Source organism: Hemicordylus capensis, chromosome 2, assembly GCF_027244095.1.
Source record: "Hemicordylus capensis ecotype Gifberg chromosome 2, rHemCap1.1.pri, whole genome shotgun sequence".
Classification (NCBI taxonomy): domain Eukaryota; kingdom Metazoa; phylum Chordata; class Lepidosauria; order Squamata; family Cordylidae; genus Hemicordylus; species Hemicordylus capensis.
In genome coordinates this window covers 324826679-324851505 of record NC_069658.1, presented here as the reverse complement: position 1 = coordinate 324851505, position 24827 = coordinate 324826679, and the positions used below count along the sequence as shown (strand labels likewise).

At 42.4% G+C, this 24827-nt stretch overlaps 1 protein-coding gene across 3 annotated transcripts in view; it reads right to left on the bottom strand.

Annotated features, from left to right (window-relative positions):
• The window catches only part of CACNA2D2 (calcium voltage-gated channel auxiliary subunit alpha2delta 2), an 885048-nt gene extending 865933 nt beyond the window's left edge, over positions 1-19115 (bottom strand). For 2 of the 3 annotated variants that reach the window (XM_053287834.1, XM_053287836.1), the window contains exon 1: positions 18507-19115. In XM_053287834.1, coding sequence (XP_053143809.1) covers positions 18507-18631 — 125 coding nt within the window. In that variant the 5' untranslated portion in view covers positions 18632-19115. Of the gene's footprint in view, positions 1-17400; positions 17495-18506 lie in introns of all 3 variants that reach the window. The other variant, XM_053287835.1, reaches the window with a different exon arrangement.
• Between the last annotated feature and the right edge of the window lie 5712 nt (positions 19116-24827).

The following is a 24827-nucleotide window of genomic DNA, read 5'->3' as shown; positions in this document are numbered from 1 at the left end:
GAACCAGCAATCACTTCCAAAATGACCCTTGGAACTCCACCACTACCCACTGGTTACAATACTGCAGCCACATCCCTAGAACCCAGGATCCTCAGTCTAGAGGGCAACACTAACCAGATAGCACAGACACAGACAAAACAGACACATGTATGATAAAATGTGTGGTAGCAAGCATGAACCACCAGTTTTCCCCTTTGCACTTGGCAGTGTTTCACTGGCATAAGGGTTCCTTCAGCACTAGATATCACTGCTATAATAGTATATCTTTGGCCTCCACTGGTATAGGGTAATTTAGGGTTCTCATAGCCATTGCAATGTCAGTTAGAGGAAAATCTGAGATTCCCACGGTGCACAGTTCCCACAGGATTTTGTCTGACATTGTCCTGATCATGAAAACCGACCCTCTAAGTGATTGCACTGTGAGCTAAATAAAGGTAAAGTGTGCCATCAAGTCGATTTTGACTCCTGACGCCCACAGTACTAGAGAGCTAAAGCTACAGAGTTTGGGAAGGTATGGAAATAAGAAAACAGTTAATCAGGGATAGAATCAAGCTCCATACTTCTGTGAATGTATTATTATTAATAATAATAATTCGATTTCTATACCGCCCTTCCAAAAATGGCTCAGGGCGGTTTACAAAGAGAAATAAAACAAATAAGATGGCTCCCTGTCCCCAAAGGGCTCACATTCTAAAAAGAAACATAAGACACACACCAGCAACAGTCACTGGAAGTACTGTGCTGGGGGTGGATAGGGCCAGTTACTCTCCCCCTGCTAAATAAAGAGAATCACCACGATAAAAGGTGCCTCTTTGCCCCATTAGCAGGGGTATTGAAGCCTCTAGATCTAAAAAGGTGCAAATACAAATTCTTGGAAAGTAAATAACAAAGACCTTTGCCATAATCAACAATGCTAGTGGGTTAACCACACAAACACAATTTTTGTTTTTGTTTTTAGCAGCAATGTTTTCTTTAAAATACAAAATGCTTACTGTTCAGGCTTAACTGGCATCTCCAAGATAGGGCTGAGAGAGATTCCTGCCTGCAACCTTGGAGAAGCTGCTGCCAGTCTGTGAATACAATATTGAGCTAGATAGACCAATGGTCTGACTCAGTATATGGCAGCTTCCTATGTTCCTAAGTGGTGCAGTGGGGAAATGCTTGACTAACAAGCAGAAGGTTGCCGGTTCGAATCCCTGCTGCTACTATATCAGGCAGTAGCGATATAAGAAGATGCTGAAAGGCATCATCTCATAATACACAGGAGGCGGCAATGGTAAATCCCTCCTGTATTCTACCAAAGAAAACCACAGTGCTCTGTGGTCGCCAGGAGTCAAAATCCACTTGACAGCACACTTTACTGTTCAAGCAGCCAAAAACCATGTTCAGATAATATTCTGGGGCTTTCCTTTCTTTTCCAGAAGACAAAACAGGTATTTAATGTGGCCCTTCATGATGGTCCTTATGACATCATCAACCCTTTCTATTTAGAATAATGACTTCTTCCACACGCCAAGAGATTTGAAATTACCTGTGAAATATATTTCCCTAGGCACAGGCTCAAGAAGCATGTAAATTACCCAGCTTAATGGCCTCTGGAACTTCTCTCTCTCAGTCACACACACTCACTCAAATCAGATATGTTCAGAAGAGATCACCGGATTCTTGCTAAGAGGCAAGTATCTGACAGGTGATAACAGAGTTACTGGACTTTCAGCTCATCTAGATAGTTCTGGGGCCCTAAGGAGAACACATATTCATAGTCTCTTTTACAAAGAAGGGTAACGTGGAAGGAAATAGAGATGCATCACTGACACAAAGTGTAATTTTAAAAAAGCATTTCTTAGGGGGAAATGCATGCCATAATTTACACAGCATGTGAGCAGCCAAGTATAAGATGGCTTGTGCTGCAGAATTCACTCATTTGATTTATAAAACTTTAATATTGTAGCACATTGAATAATTGGCAGCATGGATCTTCTAGCTGCATAAAGAAAACAATGTTGTCCAGACTACTACTGATCTATGGATTTTGCAATCCAGGTGATTTTTTTCCTTCCACATAAACACATCCAGCCTTCTTCTCCTCAAGAAACAATCCATCCTCCTCTGTATGTAATGCAGAAATGCTGAAAAGAGGATACCCGAGTGACCCACACCCTCTTTTTGACACTCCCATGTAATATCTGAAGCCATCCCATTTGTAATTCCATGTACTACAGATTCTACTCATGAAGGTTCACATTTCACCTTTACTTTCAAACACCTTCTAAACTATCTCACTTTTTAGGAGATGTACAAGATTCAAGGTAACATATGCACAAATTGTTGACTTTGTGGAAAGTATCTGTGACAAAATGTAGTTTTAAAAGCAGGTAACAGAACTTGCAGTGGAACGAACAACTTCAGCCCTACCTAGATTAGGAGATTGTGTGCAAGGCATGCTGACTTTTAAAATATATATTTTGATTAAATAAATGGTTCCAACATCATATAAAGATTGTAGGATGTGGAACTTACAAAGGTCCAAACACAGAAGTGCCATCTTCCTCAGGCAACATGGTGAGAAAGAAACTCAATGGCTCCTTTAAATACAAAGCAAACGGGCCACTATGTGGCAACCCAGTTGAGATTATCTCAGGCTTCCCCAGCCTTCCCCATACCCAGCCACAATAAACTGATTAGGGATGCTGGGTGTTATAGTTCAGCAACATATGGAGGGCCGCAGGTTGGGGAAGCCATTCTAAACCATGTTTTAAATTATCACCAATGAGCCTGCCTTCCCCTTGGATTCACAGTCTTCTCTCCCTTGTCCTTCTCTTTCATGATGCAGGAAGAGGAGATTGAAAACTTCTACTTTTGAACTAATCATAGCTCCCCATTATGTCTAAAGTGTGCCATCAAGTTGATTTAGAATCCTGGCACCCACAGAGCCCTGTGGTTTTCTTTGGTAGAATACAGGAGAGGTTTACCATTGCCTCCTCCTGCTCAATATGAGATGATGCCTTTCAACATCTTCCTATATCGCTGCTGCCCAATATAGTAGCAGCAGGGATTCAAACTGGCAAACTTCTGCTTGCTAGTCAAGCATTTCCCCGCTGCACCACTTAAGGATTTCACTCTATATTAACTCTGAGAACTGTCATTTGTTCAAGAACAGAAGCTTTCTGTGGAAACTGACTGCAATAGCTTCATTGAGCACTGGTATCCACTCATTAATTACGCAAATACACACCCGACTATTCAACATGTTACAGAAGGACACAGTGAGATCGTTCTCGTGACCTCACACCACCACTGGGGACCTTGCTCGCTGTCCCCAGCAGATGAGCATTGCCATCTTTGCCTTCGACACACTGCACACCCATGGGCCTGAGAGTGCTCTGTCACTGAGTAATAGATAACTAAAATGGCAATCTTATCCATGTTTACTCAGAAGTAAATCCCTCCAAGTTCAATGGGGCTTACACTTCTCTTATTTGGGAATCATGTTAACTCAGTATGACTTTCTCCCAAGAACATATGCATGGGGAATTGGCTCATACATATGACAGTGTTTAGTCTCTTTCAATATGTCTTTAAACCCAGATCTTTGAGAATAGTTATGGGTCATGTTGCTGTTTTACTTTTGAAGCCATTTTGGATCTGAAAAATTAAATTTGTAAAAATTCCAGTTGCCCAAATGTGATGAAAGAGAATATAGCAAAGGTCACCTTTGCTTTCACAAAGAGTGATAGCATTTTATTTATTAAATTCTATTTTCACACACCAGAAAATTATCCTTTTCCTTCAGTATCCATTTTGCAATATGGAAACTACATTCCATCAATCAAATCAATTTTAAAGCAAAACAAATAATTAAAAATCTTTAATCTGTTAATAAGTATGTTGAAAATCACTAGCAAAATGCAGACAGCTCTTTTTTGGAACATGACAAGAAATACACCACACCTCTAGAGCTAAACACTTAAATGAATCCCACATCTCTATCAGAGACTAGCTTATAAAAATTTGGAATATTATGATAATGAATAAAGTCTCCTCATCTTTAAAACCTGTCAGCCATCATAAATCAAGATACCAAGGCCAGGCAAACAACCAAAAGTGCCAGTGGTGTGGAGGGCGGGTTGGCAGGGAGGCAGGCTCCTCCCCGCACACAACCTTTTTTTAAAAAAACAAAACACCACAGGCTCTGCTGCTCATGCAACACACAAACTGCACCACTGCGAGCAGCAGAGCAGGGAGGATGAAGTCCTGCAGCATCCCTCAGTGTCCTGTGCCACTCCTGCTGCCCGGCTGATGAGACTCTGTGTGTGTGTGTGTGTGTGTGTGTGTGTGTGTGTGTGTGTGCGCGCGCGCACGCGCACAGGGCTGCCTGCAGCCCCCCCACACACACCCAAACATGGGGTTAAGGGCACACTCGCACCCTTAAACTAGAGATGTGCAAACCGGCTCAAGGTTGAGCCAATTTGCCATCTAACTGGTAAAGCTTGAGGGCTCAACCCTGAGCAGAACCCCACCCCACCCAGCTCAGGACCGGTTCAAGGGTTCTAACATTTATGTTATTTTAGAATCACTCACCAGTGGGTCCAGTGGCCTTGAGGGTGCTGGCACAGCCATGGGGCGTGTCTCTCCAGGCACCCTCTCCCCCCACTGGCCTTCCCCGGTCTTGTAAGGGCTGTTTTGGCCCATTTTCAGGTAGTGTTGATGGCAGCAGCCATTTGGGAGGCTGCCGCGCATATGCCCTGGCTATTTACATCATGAGCCAGGCCACACAAATGGATCAGACAGAATGAAAGTGTCGGAACAAATGGGTCTCATGAAAGGGTTGGAACAGCCCCCAAATGGGCTGAAACAGCCCTTAGAGGACTGGGGGGGAGGCATACTCCAATGAAGTGTATTGTGAGAACCTGACATGCAACTGAGATTGTCAGTCTGGGTTCTCTAAACATACTACATGGGAGACTGCGTGCGGCAATAATTTAAGATTTACTGCTTACTTGCAGTTGTGGCCAGTGATCATTGGTGGCAGGTGAGCCCAGTAGTCACTGGCGAACACTTTTAAAATAGCAAACTCACCAGCATCTGCTGACCCTGCAAATGGCTCCCATGCATGCCCACTAACCAACTGAGTGGCAAGGGCAGGGTGTGCAGTGGAGCATGGGCCCGGCCAAGCACACAGGATGCTGGGCTGAGCATGTAGCATTGGGCATCGGGCCCACCCTGCTGGCAGTGAGTTTGCTGTTCTTAAATACCTCACCTCCCCTTCTCACCATCCTTCTTGCCCTAGGACTCTCCAGCCACCACTGGTTACCCGTCATTATTTTGATTGTGCAAATTGACCCTCTGTCTACCTGAAACAAGTTGATATGAATACATAAGATCTAAAACTCAAATTTCAGTTAAGTGATTAGGGCTTATACTATCTAACAAGGCAGCAACAAACATTATACATCTCAGTCATCTGGGTCACCAACTACAACACTGGGGTATTGTTTATTCCTAACAGCTCAGTCCTAAGCACATAACTCAGTGAAGCTTACTGAATATACATGCTTAGATGGCACAGCAATTGAAAATGTGAAAGCCATTTGTTGAATCAGTAGTACTGTACTCTGCAAGTGTTTTGTCTCCCTCAGAAAATGAGAGAGGGTCTTCTTTTCTAAGCATTGCTCAAGCTTAGCACTGCATACCTTATAAAACCAGCAGCTTAGGGTGGTTCTGCTGGTAAATGAGAAGCTACATCAGATGACGGGAGTCAGTAGATTAAACCAATAAGCTCATCTTGGCTGTAGGCAGATCCTCCACTCATCTGTGATTCCCATATGACATGGCAGACCCACTTCCTGATGAGGAGGCCATATGCTTACTTTTCACAAAGCCATTAAAAGAGCATATTTATTAACTGATTCTTTTAAAAGGGTGGTCTGATTTCAGTGCAAATTTATCAGGTTCATACACTGCCCGAGCTGGCAGAATATTCAGTTAAGGATTCTGCTTTGTAAGATGCAGGGAGGGAATGAATTTTCCCTCTCACTGTGCACATGCCCCTCTTCATGCAGAATATTGGCCTCTATTTATTCTGACCCCAAACTAGATACTATCATACCTTCCAAAGGAAATGAAGCGCAAATATGAATCTCAGGATGATATATAGTGTACATTATTGCAAAGCCAAGACAGGAAGAAAAGCTATGTATCCAAGCAGGAATTGTGGTGAAGTCAGACCCCATGACAAAAGAACTTGTCTCTTCATAAAAATGCACCAGAAGAGCATTACAGCTCCACTTTGCCCTCATTAATGCAGCATAAGAAGAGCAAGAAGGAGCACCACAGGCCAACTTAACCAAGGCTATGTGTATTCACTGGCATGAAACTACAAATTCTGCTCTAGGAAAAGCCAAATACAGCCATGTAAATAAATTATGCAAATAAAGCACAATGTGCATTCATTTGTTTTTGGTTTTTTAATTCTGCTTTTGCTACCCAATAGAGGAGCCTAAAGAGCTATGCAAAGCACTGAAGCTTGGCCACTGGAAAATCTACTCTGTACGTTCCTTCTGTGATATTGCTCAGCACTGCCCAATCTCAAGAATTCTGTTATTCCCAGGATTGTGAAGCCTAAATTCTGTACTGTGGTGGTCAGACTGCAGAGGCACTCAGCACATAGGAGACTAAATTTAAGCATCCCTAGGATGACATCTTTGCAAGATTAAGGCTTCCCACTCCCCTTCTATTACCCATGTGCACACACATTCCCAAATCATTAACACCTGCATATAGAATACTGATTTTATTTTCCCTTATGAAAGGAAATTAACTCAAAAGCCATACATTTCAGCCCAGGTTTGAAACCCTCATGGGAACATTATGTAAACTGAGACAATCAAGAACATTTCTAAATGAAAGTGGATGATCACTGTCATTGCTGAAACGATTTTGAGAGGAAACTGACATGGTTTCTGAGCTGCAGGTACAGATTAAAATGTGTGCCTCACAGATGAACCTGGGATATCTGCAGTCTTCAAATATTCAAAGAGACAAAACTATATACATCTTAGGTACAAATTCACCAAGATGAACAAGAGTCATACTCAACAGCCTGGTTCACATGATCGGTCAAACCTAGGTTTAATGGGCATTACTGACATTCGCATGATTGCATAAGCCCATACCAAGGTGGGAATCTCAGATTTCTCTCAGGACATAAATCACCTTGGGTTCACATCTGTGGGCTCATACAATCATGCTAATGTCGGTAACCCACATTAAACCTAGATTTGAAAGACTGAAGCAGGCCAATCTAAATTTTCAAGAACATCCTTATAATTATTTACTAAACACCATGTTTTTCTATTTAAGCACAACATAAGAGATTGGAAGAGAATTCACAGCAATGCCCCACCACAGAAGGGATGGCTTGGCTGTAAGGAAGACTGCTGGTTAGCACATTGCTTGTGAGTGCTCATCCGTTTGTAAGATGACTTCTTTCTATTGAGTTCATGTTGACTCACTCCATCTCTGGGGATTCAGAATCACCTTCATTCTTTGGTAAGAAATGTAATACCATAAGTTTGGTCAGAGGTGCACCTACGTAATGTTCAAGCCTGGACCTAAAGGCCTTTGTAGCCGCCACAAACACACACTGCAAGTTAAGCATCATCCCCCTACACAAACACACACACAGTATTTTTAACACATGGGTTCTTTAGGACACAAACAGCAACTGAATTCACAAGAATGTAAGAATATAAAACAGGTATATTTATGCAAACATGCATTAACAGAAACATTTCAACACACAACTTACCGTAATATATTCCCATCCCACCTATTTTTTTCCCCACTCCCCGTCCGTCGCTAAAGAAGAGGTCATGCTTGGTCGCCTGGTGCAGGTTATAGTCACACTCAGCCGCCCAACACAGTGTGGGCCAGTGATATAGCGACCACACCACATGGAACAGACTAATGAGGAGGGGGGGGCAGGGGGTGTGGAGGTCCTGGATTTCAGCCCGTAAGTCAAGGGGTAAGAGCGCCTCTGAGCTTGGTCACCATTATACAATTCAAACAAGCTCATAGAATTACAGAAAAACAGGGAGCTGTTGAAGTTAAGCATTTTCTAAAGAGCGCAGCACACAGAGTCTTATCCAGCTCTGCAGTGGCGGGGGTGGGGGGGAGCAGAAAAAAGCCTGCTGCACTCAGTGAAGCTGCAATGCATGCCTAACTGGCTTTAGGCTCACAATCTTGTAACTCTCTCAGCTTCTGGGCATTAAATAATTAAATGTGGTTTCCTCTGCCCTGCTATGCATGATGAGCAGCTGCATAAGGTTTACTTTTGCAGTAAAAGGAAGTCCTTTTCCAATGAACAACAGAGCCAGCCTTATCCTCCCAATGGAAATGCAGAGGATTCTGTCTTGTCTCCAACATGATCAATGCAGTGTTGAAAGAAAGCTCTCAGGATAGTTTACTCTGATGTGACAGCGTATTTTTGGTGACCCCTCATCTGCAGAGTTCAGTTCAAAGCAATAAAATGATGCAACAACTCATAATCCAGAATTTTGGCTGAATATAACAGAACAGCACAGAAAGAGGATCACTTGGGTTTTTTTGAGCGTGCACGCTCGCTCTCTCTCTCTCTCTCTCTCTCTCTCTCTCTCTCTCACACACACACACAATTTTCAGGACTAGATTCTCTCTTGCCATACAGCACCATCTCTTTTGCATGGCAATATTCTTACCCAGATATACAGCTGAACTGGCTCAAGATGTCCACTTACATGAGTCTCAGGTTCTTTAAGACTCTTGTAAGAATGAACGTTTTACAATATAATAGCTCTTTCATGTCAGAAATATAGATGTACAGATCTGTATAACTGTATATGTTGTGGACCTACAGACTGGCTACACACACACACACACACACACACACACACAAACACGAGAAAGAGAGCCATCACTAATACTTTCACACAATTGTCCTGAATTAATATAAAACACCCATAAAAACACTGTATAATTTCAAAGCATCCTATGGCAGAAAGTTGCTGGTTCGAATCCCCACTGGTACTATATCAGGCAGCTGCGATATAGGAAGATGCATACTGCATGGGAGGAGGCAATGGTAAACCCCTTCTGAATTCTACTAAAGAAAACCACAAGGCTCAGTGGACGGCAGGAGTAAAGTCAACTTGATGGCACACTTTACCTTTATTGTTAGAGGGAAGTTCTTGGGTCCAACAAAATATGGTTTTTAAAAGCCCATAGTTAGTCATGGTCATGTTTGGTATTTGATTAGAAACACAACCATATAGTTTCCTAATTTATTCACTTAATTTGGAGAAAGTTTTGTTTGAGAAGGCTGGGGACTGGAGGATTTTTCCATATATCACTATATCAGCCAAACCTCTACCATCCTGAACTGGGTGATGTGGTGATTTATTTATATAGTACTTTTCCAAATAAAAACTTCACAAATCAGTGTACAAGCAAACAAAACAAGTACTACATCCATTTTAAAAACTATATACATATACATATACATATACACACACACAGGTTAAAACACTTGCCAGAAGAATAAAACCACTGTGATTACCACAGTCATCAGTAAGAGGCTTGGAAGAATAAAAGTATTTCCACAGCTTTCTTAAAACAAGCCAGGTAGGAGCCCGAAGGATCTCTTCAGGAGTGAGTTCAATAACTAAGGTGCCACAAGTGGAAAGATCCTGCCTCCAATATCCACCAATTGAATAAGAAAAAGTAGGGGACCTATGAGATGGGATCTTAATGCCTGGGTAGGTCCATATAGACACAGATGGTTCTTAAACTATATACAGCTTTAAATGAATTGGGCCTGGAAACCAACTGACAACCTGTGCAAATGATACAAAATATATGTATATATGCTAGTAGTGATCATTATTAAATTTTAAAAACTTCAAAAGCCTTAAGTTTTGGGGTTTTTAAAAACTAAAATACATATAATTAGTGAATTACGGATTTGGAAGCCTAGAAGGAAATCTTTCCCCCAATATTTCGTAATGGTTTTCCCCCTCTGAGGTACAAAATATGAAAAATTACAAGGAATGGTACTGTTCCAAAGAAAATTTCAGATGGGCATGGTGGTCATTGAATGAGTTCTGCAGTAGGAGGTCATGCAAGGCTCCCCTCCGCCCCAATTAAGACTTAGGGACTCTTAAGTTTCTGTTTTGCACTATAGTATGATCATTTGTGAATTTATAAGAGTAAGTCACCTTAGGAAGGATGTGTACATGCAAGTTATACATTCACTTGTTCCCACCCTTGAGGTCCATGTCTTTGGTCCTCTTCCATGTAGGAGTCAAAAGCTCAAAAGTCTGAAAGTCATTGAACTACCAGTGAACTTGGCTGTGCCTTAAATCCAGAAAACCACACTGCTTTCTAGAAGTGCAGATAAACTGTCAGATGATAATCTGAGTGTGTGCTGTATTTCATTATACAGAGTTTATCTGTTGCCATATGGGGAGGATACAAAGGTTCTACGACATACATTCGGTTCTCTTTGTTTAAAGCTTAAGTTCTCTGCAGATCTCAGAAGAAATTCTTCCCGTGGGCCACTTTAAGCCCCCCCCCCACCGCTTTTAAACAAAATCAAAAAGAAATTGAGGACTCTAGTGATGAATCCATAGGAAGTTCACAAAACCAAAAAGTTTCAGAACACTCGAATATTATGCTTCACTTGCACAATAGCATTCATACTTCATTCATCCAACTTGGGATCCCATGTAGTTGCATTTAAACTTCAGGAGCCTATTCAAAGATTAAGAATCCTGCAGGCGGGAAAGAATTATCTAGCACATTTTAAGCCAGAACACATGTCTGGCAGGCTGTGTTCAGCTTGGTAGGCCGCAAGTTGTGCCAATCTGCTTTAAACCATCATAAAATTCTTTTTTTTCCAGAGATGCAAAAGTTTTTGCTCTGAAGTTCAGCATCACACTTTTCTGCACCTTATTTCTCTGCAAGCCCCATCAGCTATGAACTAGAACTGATGTTCATTCTTCTTCATTCGCCCAATTCTTATCAAACTATTTGTAGAAAAGAAAGGTAATCAGTGATGCCTCAAGTGCCTTGAGGCATCAAGTGCCTTGAGGGAAACACCAGGCAAGTGAAACTATGGTGTCATGCAGGGGTAGGCAACGCTGGCTCTCCAGCTATTGTTGAACTACAACCCCTGCTAAGTGAGCAAAGAGGCACCTTTTCAAAATGGTGATTCTCTTTATTTAGCAGGGTGAGAGTAACTGGCCCTGTCCACCCCCACAGCACAGTATCTCCAGAGACTGTTGCTGGTGTCTAGCTTACGTTTCTTTTTAGAATGTGAGCCCTTTGGGGACAGGGGTCCATCTTATTTATTTGTTATTTCTCTGTGTATATCACCCTGAGCCATTTTTGGAAGGGTGGTATAGAAATTGAACAACCAACAACAACTGAATTATGGCTGGGGGCGATGAGAGTTGCGGTTCAACAAAAGTTGGAGAACCAACGTTGCCTACTGCTGGTATAGCACATTCTTACTGAGTATCTCTTTGTAAATAACCACTTACCTACCAGACTTGATTTTTTTAAAAAAATCCAAGTCCCAATGGGTTTTGAATTTATCAGATTAGTCTGGTATAGATTTTAGGAGGCTGGTTAAGCAAGTATCTCAAACTCAAAGGAGTTGTTTGCGTTTGTGGACTGATGTAGTTTTTAAATGTGTGCTGCTGTCTTTTACATGAAACTTCCTCTGTATATTTTTTAATTGTGCCCATCATTATAGTCAACTGGATTAAGCAGTTGTATGAGGAACAAATGAAGCTCAATAACTCCTTACAATAGCTGTGAAAGGTAAATCAGTATTACCTCCAAACTGCAATTGGAGATTAGGCAGTGACTTGCCTAAGATTGCCAAGTGATCTTCTGGATAAAGTAAGACCTAAACCAGGGCCTTCTTGGCTCACAGCTCATGCTCTTAGCCACTATTGCATATGAGCTCTCAAAATGACTGTTCAAACCATAAACTAGTACACAGGTTCAATCATACATTGACAACATGAGACCGCCTCTCAGCTCCAGGTAGTCTTGGAGGAAACTGATTATCTAGACCCATTCCAAACTGGGTTTTGGGCGGGTGATTGGGTGGAGACTACCTTGGTCAGCCTGATGGATGATCTCCAACTGGGAATTGACAGAGGAAGTGCGACTCTGTTGGTCCTTTTGGATTTCTCGGCGGCTTTCGATACTATCGACCATAGTATCCTTCTGGAACATCTGAGGGGGTTGGGGGTGGGGGGCATTGTTTTACAGTGGTTCCGGCTCCTACATCTCGGATAGATTCCAAATGGTGTTAGTTAGAGATTATTGCTCTTCAAGATCTGAGCTGAAGTATGATGTCTCTCAAGGCTCCGTACTTTCTCCAATGCTTTTTAACATCTACATGAAGCCACTGGGAGAGATCATCAGGGGATTTGGAGCTGGGTGTTACCAGTATGCTGATGACATCCAGATCTACTTCTCCATGTCAACTTCTTCAGGAGCTGGCATAGCCTCCCTAAATGCCTGCCTAGAAGCAGTAATGGGCTGGATGAGGGAGAATAAACTGAAGCTGAATCCAGATAAGACAGAGGTACTTATTGTGCGGGGTCAGAACTCCAGAGATGATTTTGATCTCCCTGTTCTAGATGGGGTCACACTTCCCCAAAAGGAACAGGTTCACAGTCTGGGAGTAGTTCTGGATCCACACCTCTGCTTGGTTTCTCGGGTGGGGAAATAAAAACAAACAAACATGTACAACAATATTCACCACCACTATAAAACTCCAAGCTTTTGTTTGTTTTTAAAGGGCTAAAGATTAAAAAAAAATTGAAAATCTATCTAGAGACAGCAGAATATCTCCAGGACTAGAATATTTCAAGGGAATTTTACTGAAAAAATTGAAGTGTTATCTGATCAACTCTTGGGCATAAACCCAACTTGGAGACAAAAGGCTGTATTTCTTACTGTTCACTGGGAAATCTATATTAATTATCCTTATAATGCAATGCACAATTTCCTGGAACACTTAAATAAGTAATAACATCTCTGACCTCCACTTACCAGGTCTAAATAGCCAGTTAAATGTTTGGTGAAAGCATGGTGCAAGGAATCCATGGAGAAGACATATCATGGATAACCCATTTGATTTGAAAAAGATACATGTTTCTGTGGCCATTTTGTCCATGTGTGAATAATTGTGATTAAAGCTGAACTCCATAGATGAGATTTTCTTCCTTCTCTCACCTGCTGGAGGAGGCAGGGTAGTGTCATATTAAGCAAAGTACTGAGTGTCAAATTAAGCAAAGGATTTAAAATGAAGAAAAACTAGAGTAACATTACAACTAAATATTTTCCCAATGCGGTTTGATTCATAAGAAACAAGATATACATTAATTAGAATAATAATATTATTTCTGTGCTGGCTTTGCTTTATAAATGAGGTGGCTAATATATAGCCATATCTAATACAGGTTTGGATGAAAGTGAAAGGAAAGGGGATATAATGAAAAATGAAGTTTTGCAAGCTATTTTTACTTTCTACTTTCCCTCTGTTGATAGCTCTTAGTAGACCATCTTCTGTTGATAAGAGTTTACAGCCTTTCAGATTTTCACAAAATACTCCTTCAGGCAGAGCCAAGATTCTCACAGATAATACTTGTAATAACTCAGAGTGCTGTAAGAAGGACATGCACTTATTAAATGCAGAGTCCTCCCAAATGCTGTTCAATTCATCAGGAATTCACCTGTGAGAGAACACACTCCAAATATTAATCTGTACCAACGCTACAGGACATCCAAAACCAGGGGGTGATACTAGCCATAGTGCCATATTCTACCTATACTCTGTTGTTAAAGGCAATCTGTACAGAGTGTGGTGTGGACAGGAGCTCACTGTGGAGGTAAAAAAAGAATTCAAGGCCAACAGGGCCAAAACCAGGTTCTAGTACTTGAGGAGATACCTAGACTTGTTTTCCCAAGGTTAGCCCAGTATGTTCCATTCCACTTAAAGTATAAGGCTTAAGCTTTCTGACAGCAAGCACCAAGGCATTTCAAACTAGAGTGCCTGAAACCATTACCCATTTTTGTAAATACCATGCCTTCCATCGAAATGAATATCCGTGACTGAGCTAGGAAATTAACCAAGAGAACAAACAAGCCACACTTCCAGAAAGCAAGATTAGCTAACCGAATCTCACATCTATGGACAGAAGTACAAAACATGTTTTGCTCCACATTGAAAGCATTTGGAAAATGTTTAATTTCTTTCAAATTCAAAAGATAAACATCCTTCTGGCAGAGCAAGGCATAGGCTTGCTTAGTTTGGTGATTACTATTTATTTGTTGTACCTGGTGAAGTGGCCTCTAGCCCACAAAAGAATATGTCACAATAAGGTTTGTTAGTACCACAGGACTCTTTGTTGTCATTGCTATCAACTAAATTCAACTACATCTCTGGAGTTGATACATGGGTTATTCTATACTGGTTCCACATATGGCAATTCCCATTAAGAGCCCACAGAAGTGAGATATGGGAATGGGCAGGAGAATAGCTTTTTAAGAGATCAGTTACCATATAGGATCTCCTTTCACAACTGAAATGTATATGGAATCATTCAGCCATTGCCGACATACCTCCACAGGATTCTGTTTTGATTCTGCATGTTAGCCAAAGCCTAAAAGTATTTAAAATAAGAATCAGCATCAAAGAGCAAAGCCCTTAATCCCATTTGTGTACACAGGCATACCCACTCACCAAAAGCAACTTGTCAATCAAGTGGATACCACCCAACATGCCTGACTGAATGGGCCTGTTCCAATCTGGGATTTTGCTCTTTAAATCTCAATAAGAAATTCCACATTAGACAACAGACTGAGCCAAGCCTTCCTTAGCTCAGCATAAGATGATTAAAACCATGCTACCCAGGAAAAGAGAGATAATATGAAACACCAGAGGTTTACTAGGGCACAGAACTAGGAACCGATATGCAAAACCTCTGAACGTTCAAATCGTATCCGAGTTTCAGCAACCTAAGTGCAAATACTCTAATCATTCTGCATGCTGCAGGCGAGACGGCCTGCTGTAACAGAAGGCAGTTCTAGATCTAGTTATGAAGGCAAAGATATATACTTTGAAGATTTTATACTTTAAGCTTTTCCACAGATCACATCCATGCACATTCACATAAAGCAATTTCTAAAAGTTACAAGGGTTCCAAAACTCAACATCATTCTTAGCCGATATGATACCCCACAAATATTCTTCCAAATCCCTCCTCAAAACCTACCTATTCCACAAGGCCTTTGATTTCACCCCTTATTTTATATTTCCCACTGCAACCAATCTTCAAGAAGGGATAACTGCACACGTTGCTTGCCCTCTCCCCCCACCCCCCGGGGTCCTCTTCACTTGCTGTTTTACCCATTGTCTCTTTTAGCTGCAAATTCTTGGGGATTCTTCTAAATATTTGTATGTATTTCTCTATGAATTTCTGTAAGGTACACTGATGGCACAGTAGAACAAAACAAAACAAAGCATTTTCTAAAATAATAGAGTGGTCATAACTGGAAGCACTGAGAATCTCATGTGGTTAGAGGAGCATAATTCTGACAAATAAATTATCAAAAATTTGACCTGCTTTTATTATTGTTAAAAGTTAATAAAAAAATTGAACTCGGGGAAAAAAATTTGACCTGCTTTATTAGTCAGCTTTCTAATCATGGGTCACTTAAATGAGGCTTGTATTGGAAAGAAATTCAGGAGGAACTACTGTGGTTTTCTTCTTCTTCCATTTCTATTATAGTGTTTCTGCTTTTAAGCATTAGATGTCACAAGGATGGCAGCCCTGGAGAGCAGTTTCTAGCACAACAGTGCACATGTTAAGAGGGCATTAGCCATACATCAAGATCCAATAATCATCCATGCCTTCTCTTTCTTCTGGATACAAAAAGGCTACTCAAATGTTCGTTGGGTTTACTGGGACTTACTCTAGCCAAATGTATATGGGACTGTAATCACAATGTCTAGTTTTCAAGAGTTTTGCTCTAGAAGAATTTATGTTGAAACTTGGTACAACAGATTCTGCAACATTTCTAACTCCTTTATGTAAGAGAAAGAAGGTGTTTATAAACTATACTGCTGATGTGCTCCCTGCACTGTAGTTCCTATGTATATGTATATAACGAGAACATATTTCTCTTTTAAATTAAAAATGTTATTAAATTCAGCTTCTGGGAAAACACTGGAACACTATGCTTTCAGGGCTGAGATTGTTTTTGTCATTATTCAGAAAGAGAGACTGATGATTTCTAAGGGACTGCTTGCATGAGTAAGGATTACTCATGCACACACGGAAAGACTGCAAGATCAAACCCTAAACATTTAGTTATTGAACAGGAGTAAGCATTTTGTCTGTTTCACGTCAGGTAGAAATGTCTCCTAACTTCATATCCTAGTGGAATTCGTATGCATGTTTGACAGCCAGATTGACAGAAAGGGAGCCCAGCAGCAATATCTCAGAGGTCGATAATGTGTGGAGGCTCAGAAGGATAAATGAAATGTTCCACAGCAGCTCCGGAGGAGTGTATGTGTTGTAGTGGGTAAACAAAAAGGAAACTTGTGGGGGGGGAGGGGGCTCTAGCAAGCACTGCAAAGTACATTAGACCACAGTGATTCCAGAGAATTAAAGAAGTGCTCCAGTGGGGAAATCACCCTCATTACCACTTTACATGGGCTTATAAGCATGCATTCAGTGACAGGCATGTCCTTCAGCAGGTCATACTCATTTAAAATATTGTGTCCCAAATACTTATGTTAACAAGGGGTTCGTGTTAAATGAAATATGCTGTGTGGTTTTAATCCAGTATATTCCAACAAAAATGCCAATGGGAAGTTAAGGTCAACGTTACTATTACCGACTCAGGTCACTGAGGCATTTCTTCACTTAAAGAAGCAGATGACAAATGGACAGCAGATGCCAACTCTTCATGCCAAATCACAAGAATTGTGCAGATTAGTGTCCTGAATGCTGCATCTCACACAGTTACCAATCACAGATCAGAAAGGTTCAGAGTCTTTGAATGAATATGGCATGAAAAATGAGAGCCTTCCTAACAGCAAACTGTTTGCTACCAAGAGACATTTGACACATTCATTGCCTCCCTGTCTCATCAGAGGCTCCCTCATCTTCTCTCAGCAGTCTGGGGTCAATTTATGACAGTTCAGGGATAACAATCATCATAATTTTTTTTTTTTAAAAAACACCCTTAGATACTATGCAACTATAATTGCATTAGTTTTTACTAAGACTCCACTAAGTAGGGTTCTAGGTTGCAGAAATTGTGCTGGTGTACCTGTAAGCCATAAAAGCCATCTCTGCTTCTTTCCTAGCTGAAATCAAGATCAAGTTCAAGACCAAGACCTGGTTGAAGTCAATTTGTACACTGCCTGGAGTTAGAAATACAACAAATAAATAATAAATCATTTCAATTTTAAAAATTATCCTACCAACTGAAAAAACATAGGAACTTCAGGCAGTCTTCATTCCACTCCTAAGAATACTACATGATAAGACCCTCACATAAGAAATTGTTAGTTAGGTAAGGAGCAGGAGGGAGGAGAATGAAGAAACTGATAAAGCTACATGAAACAAGAGTTTAAAAATAGCATGTTGCTGGGATAGTACTACCAACACTTATGCTGAAATCATGGCCATTTCATAGACAAATCTAGGTGTAAACAGAGAATAATTAAGCATGCTAATTGCTATTTCATCATAATATTTTAAAACTTTGCACATAGTTCTCCAGTGAACTATTACTTTAATATTTTTCTTCTTCCCCAGTTAATCCATCCTGCCTGCTGCACCAGATATAGAAAACATGTCTTAGATAAATCTTTTGCTTCGTTGCATCAAAATGAAAAGGGATGACAAGAGTGTCTCAGCCTGGCATGGGAAGGGGGAAAAAAAAACTTCTTCATCCCACCACTTTGGAAAGGAAACCGAGTTGGGTAGGATCCGGTACTGCACCTGCGGTTGATTAAACAGCGTCGCGTATTATGCTCTGACTTGACTGTACCTAAACCTTTGAGAGAGCGGTAGTTGGAAGACGGGAGAACCTGTGCCCCGCTAGCCTATCCCTTCCCCCCCCACACACACACACAACTAAAACAAGAAACCACTCAAAACCCAACCTCGCCATCTGAGCAGCCATGAGCAATGCAAACTGGGTGCACTTTTTAAAAAGACGAAGAGGGAGAAGCAGCGCAGGAGGGATAGGGAGCGGGGTAGGCGCCAAAGCGCTCGCCACCAGATGCAATCAAGTTGTGAGGCAAGCGCCCGCCGCCAGGTAGCCTGAGGCTGCACTTCCCCGCTGCTGCGCTGCTGCTGCTGCTATTGCTGAGTGCCTGCCTGCCTGCCTGCCCTGGCAGGCTAGGTGGGTGAGGGGCTCCTACTTACGTGTACTGCTGAGGGAAGCTGAAGCCATCCGCGTCAGGAGTCGCGAGGACGAGGCACAGGATTATTTGGCTGCACAGAGCCGGGACGAGGCAAGATGCGCCGCAGGTCTGAGCCGAGATCGCCATTTTTCCATTAAAAATTCAGCGGCGGCACCAACAACTCTCTCTCTTTCCCGGCGGTGACGCTGGAGCTGGGCTGGCAAGGCGCCCCTCCTCCCTCCCCCCCGCGTTGCTCGGGCTGGGATACTGTGAGGGGCTTCTTGGGGCCGGCAGCCGGCACTGCTAGTATCCTTCGGCTACTCCAGAGTAGCGAGAGTCAGCCGGTCAGTGAGGCAAGCGGCGGCGGCAGCAGCAGCAGGCTGTCTGCCTCCCTCCCCTATCCCCGCGCTGAAATGCCACAAGCGGGGCAGTTCTCAGGAGAATGAAACGAAAGGAGAGTCGGAGCAGGTCGCCTCGGACTCCCAGCACAGCCAGGCGGGTTGCTCCTGGGCGCGCCGGCCCTCACGCAGCGGGCTCCGCTCCGCTGTGGCAAACACTGAGCGAATACAAACTGCTACTTTCCCTCAAATAGGCAGCCAACCTGCCCAGCCTCCTCCCCTCGCATCCCTCCTCCTCTTCTCCCTCCCCCTTCCCGCTGCATCCCTCTCCTTCCCCCCTCCGTTCCGAAGGCTCTCCATCCTTGGCAGCCACCACAGCGCATGCTCCCTAGACAGCCGGCTCGCTGGCGAACGAGCGCTCTCACAGTCTCAGCCTCTCTCTGTGTGTGTTTGGACCTTTCGTTGGGCCCAGGCTGCGCGCGCCCCCACGAAAATCGCACACACAAATACAGCAACTCGTCTTTTAGGGGCTGGCGCGCGCTTTTGCCACAAGGGCACGTGCCGGCCTGCAAGGCAGCCAGCACAGTCACGTTGACTGGTACTATCACACCAGTTTTCTTGACCCTGTGCGCGAACCAGACGATCCCCGAGACCGCACCACCACCCATTCTAGCTAGTGCATTCAGATCCCCTGCCCTCGGCTTAGTCAACCTGCTGGGAGGCATTCTGCTTGAAACTCTGTCCACTCTGGTATCCTCATTCTAAAGCGGGTTACAGCCCCAAACCCTCCTGTTTCAGCCCATGGAAGTAACACCTGCAGATAAAATTGACTCCTCAGCTGCCAGCTATTCCAACTAAGCTGCTATTATAGGAAGTGAAATAATGACTGGGGAGAAAAAATCTGTACCGCATTTGACAGATAACGATCTGTGCAAAGGCATACCTGAGCAGCTGCTCAGAGTCCTCCTCACACTTTAGGAGCTCCATGCAATGCGGTTGAACTGTGTTTTTAAAACTCTTGCCAATTTTAGAACTCAATGAGATTGTGTAACACAGAGTTTAATGAAGTCCAAGGTATTGATTGGTCTCGTCTAAAACATTCAGACTAGTTCAAAATTGAACTTTAACCAAACAGGGTCAATTATCATGATTAAGATTTCCACAAAATTCGAATCTTCTGACATCATCAATAATCTCAGATATGTTCCTGGCTATATTTGTAGCATCCCATAGTGCAAGGGTGAGCAAATAGTGGACTATCTGCTTCCATATTATCTGATATCATGACTTTCCAAGGAATATTTGTGGATATTAATGATGAAAGGTTATTTTCCTGCCATTCAAACTGAACACTTTGCAAGTCTAGGTGTTTTTTATTGTGCAAAAATAAATAATATTTCATATCCATACAAGATTTTTTCAGAATTTTAATATGATCAGAATCTTATAATCAGCATTTATATAAATGATAGATACTTTATTTACGGCCAATGGCCAAAACATTAATATAAATGTAAAAATTAAAATAAATATGTATTCCCCACCCCTCCAGCAAACAAGGAGTCTTTTTATTGGGCAAATGGGTAGACAAAACAGAGGTATGTTCTATTAAGCACACTGCAGCAACTGCTATACAAAGGATACATTCATATTTGTTTGAAAATAAGTCCCACTAATTTTAGTAGAAATTCAAAGTACCATGCACAGTTTTAGGTTGCAATCCTATGAACAGTTATCTGAGACCAAGTCCCATTGAACTTTGTGAGACTTACTTCTCAGGAAACATTCATAGGATACAGTCATCCCTCGCCAACGGTGGTTTTCCCAATCCCGGTTTTGAGTATCCACCACCGGGAAATTGTGACCAGTCCCGCCAACTGCGCCCTGAGTATCTGTGGTTTGGCAAGATTTTTTAGTCATGGGGGGGGGGCTGCAATTTGACGGGGTGGGTTCAGAGGTTCAATCCCCTCATTGCTCTTGCTGACCCTGCCAACTCCTCACAAATTAAAGTGATTTTGAGTGTTTGCGGGGTGGTGGTGGTTCAAAAGTGTCTTCAAGTGATTTGGGGAGGGGTTTTTTTCAAAATTTTCAAGAGGTTCAATTTGCTCACTCCTCTTACTTATTCTTGGTGATTTTAAGGGATTCCAGGTGACTTTTGGCAATTAAAAAATTGATTTTTCAGTCTTTTTGCAACCACAGTTCCCCTAACCCCCTGATTCCAATTTATTTCAATTACTCGCCAATTTCAATTACTTGCCAATTACCTCAAATTTGCCAATGGTGAGGTTTTGCCAGAATGGAACCCTTGCGGTTGGTGAGGGATTACTGTACTGCTGAAACTTGTCCACTTTTATCTTGGGAAATGAGTGGGTGGGAAATGTCAAAGACAAGAGGCTCCATCATATCGTTTGGAACAATCAGAGACAAGTATGTTGCACATAACATATGGATGTTCTAGTCCTGAGCTGCTGAATTTGTTAACTGGACAAATTGGTTCCTGTAATGAGATTACCTGCATTAGGATCATAATGCTAAGCTGGAGTGGGGAAGGAGTACCAAGAGCACCTTTCTTATAACAAGGCTACAACACCTGGGGTTTTTTAGTTTAGAAGAAAGACAACTGTGGGGAGACACGATAGAGGTCTATAAAATCATGCATGGTGTGGAGAAAGTGGATAGAGAGAAATTCTTCTCCCTCTCCCATAACACCCATAAAATTAGAACCAGGGGTCATCCCATGAAATTGATTCTCAAGAAATTTAAGACCAACAAATGGAAGTTTTCCCCACAAAGCATAATCAACTTGTGGAATTCACTGCCACAAGATGTGGTGACAGCCAACAGCCTGGATGGCTTTAAGAGGAGTTTGGATAACTTCATGTAGAAGAGGTCTATCAACGGCTACTAGTCTGAGGGCTATAGGCTACCTCCAGCCTCAGAGGCAAGATGCCTCTGAATACAGATGGTTGCCTCTGAATATAGAGGAATGGAGCCGCTTTGGGAAGAGCAGAAGGTTTCAGGTTCCCTCCCTGGCATTTCCAAGATTGGGCTGAAAAAGTCTCCTGCCTGCAACCTTGGAGAAGCCGCTATCAGTCTGTGAAGACAATACTGAGCTAGATAGACCAATGGTTCAATTCAGTATATGGCAGCTTCCTGTTTTCCTATGTACCAGGTGTGGAGAAAGTTAACAGAGAGAATTTTTTCTCCCCCTCTCATAACACTAGAACCAGGGGTCATCCCATGAAACTGTTTGCCAAGAAATTTAGGACTGAGAAAAGGAAGTACTTTTTCACACAATGTGTAATCAACCTATAGAATTTTCTGCAACAAGATGTGGTGACCGCCAACAGCCTGCATGGCTTTAAAAGAGGTTTAGATAAATTCATGGTGGACATGACTATCAATGGTCTTAGGGCCATAGACCACCTCCAGGCTAAGAGGAAAGATGCCTCTGAACAGGGCTGTCCTTAGGGTGGGGTGACTGGGGCAATTGCCCTGAGCCCTGTGCTGGCACAGACCCCACTTGGGGCACACTGCAGTGCAGCCTGCCCTCCTCTCTCCCCTAGTCCCAGCCACTTATCTTTCTCCGCAGCCCAGCTGGAGCCCATCTTTTGTGTTTGTGTGCAGCTTGAAAGGCTCCCAGGCAAGCTGCTAGAGCTCTTTCTTTCCCGCCTCTCAGCAGTTTGGCAGGTGGGCGGGGCTTCCAGAGAGGTTTCCATGCCGGCCTCCCTGAAGCTGAGGAAGGAAGCAGGCAGGCAGGCAGGCAGAGTGTGTCCAGCACCAGAGTTCTCTGCAGACGCCCAGCCCAGCCCAAGTAATGGAGGTATGATGTGATTTCCTTTCTGTGGTTATCTCCCCACCTACACTTGAATATTTAGGGATTGGCTTGCCATAGGGCTTTGGTAGTGAGCAGAGATGTAGGGCAGGGTAGGAGGAATAGGTATATCTAAATTTAATTGGACAAATTGTTGGTTAAAAACAACACCACTCATCCAGAAAGTCCTATAAGTGGCTTGTTTCATGGCAGAAAATTACAAAAACTTCTGGAACAAACTGTTTGTTTGTTTGTTTACTTATTTATGAATGCATTATGCTCAAGTTGATTTGCAACCCAGAAGGTCTGAGAAACATGAAGCATGTGTTGTGCTTTTTATTTTTATTTCTTTAGAAATGCATTATATGTCCAAGCTGTTTGGACACATCCAAAAACCTCACTCGCACTATTTACACTGTGTGCCATCAATTAGTATGATTCTATAATGATATGAAATGTTAAAGAGGCCCCACACATGTTGATTCGCTCCCAGCCCCACACCCCACTAGGGACAGCCCTGCCTCTGAATCCCCTGCTAGTTACAGGGGAGCAACAGCAGGAGAGAGGGCTTGCCCTCACCCCTGCCCGTGGGCTTCTCACAGGCATTTGGTGGGACACTGTGTGAAACAGGATGCTGGATTTATGAGTAGGAAAGGGCAAGCATGTCCTGGATTATCCAGGCTATAGCTAGGAAAGCACTTGGCACTCATTTTAAACTGGACATGCAGATTCTTCAACACTAGCAGCATTTCTGACAATGAATGCAATTTAGGAGCTCAGTGCAGATGAATCACTAAGATAAAACAGCAATATACCTACTTAAGAGTTGGAGGATATGATCATGATTTCAATCTGGCCTACTAAGCAAATCCATTCCTCCAAGGGATTTCTTTAAAGCAAATAAAGCACCTCACGGATCTGTCCTACATATTGCCAGAGTCAAGTGTTGCCTCTGGAAATATGTGCATCCATTTCTTCATTTTTCTGTTCATTTCTCCAACAAGAGAAGCCTAGCTAAATATTGGGTTGGGGGAGGGGAGATATATAAATGATGGCACATTAGTGCTCTACCTACAAAACAAATGTTACACATCTGAGTAAAAAAATAAGTGTTAGATTACATTCAAAGGGACAGCTATCAAAAATATGATTGTGCTGCTCCAAGCTCACTGGGTGCCTTAAATGTGGCTTCTCCTGAGTCAAGTTTGATTGCATCTATCTCTCGAATATGTTAGGTTTAACTTTTGCTTGGTGTGGCAAAGAAATAAACTGCAATATCCTTTGAGCCTCATTTGTGGCACTGCAATTAGAAATCCCCCACATGATATTAAGTACACACATGTCACACCAAGAATGAAATGGGCTGCTTCCATAGTGGGGACTATCTTGGATTAAGACTATGTTGGTGGAAGTTAAATCACTGTTCATCCTTTCTGACTCCATCAGGCCAGAATACTGAACATCTGTAAACCTTTTTTCAGCTCTTCCACTACTTACAACAGAGCAACCATTAGGGCAACGTATCTAACATGGCACTCTCAAATTCTCTCCACAGATCCTTCTGTTACTGGTGCTCATTGTCACCTTTTCTCCAACAACAATAAATAATAAATAATTCATAAACTTTATTTGTTAGCCACCCCATAACAAATTGTTTTCTGGGCGGCTCACAAAACAACATTAAAACATCCAATAAAAACACATGAAATGTATCAAATCACAAGACATCAAAAAAGAATACAAAATATAGTCCAAAACAATTTAAAAACTTGTTTTTTAAAAGTCAATTTTAAAAATCAAATTTAGAAAACCTGAGTGAACAGAAAGATATTCACTTGGTGTTTAAAAGAACAAAGTGATGGTGCCAGGCAAACCTCATTGGGAAGGCTGTTCCATAAATGGGGTGCAACCACCAAAAAGTCCCTCTCCCTAGTAGCCACCCACCTCACCAAGTGCAGGGGCACTTGGAGCAGGGCCTCCAAAGAAGATCTTAAGGTCCAAGACAGGAAATATGGGGCAAGGCGTTCTCTCAGATAACCCGGCCCCAAACCATTTAGGGCTTTAAAGGTTAAAACCTGCACTTTGAATTGGGCTCAGAAACAGACTGGGAGCCAGTGCAGCTAATGAAGAACGGGCGTAATATGATCAAAATTTTGTACTGGCTGCAGTTGCCAGACCGTTTTCAAAGGCA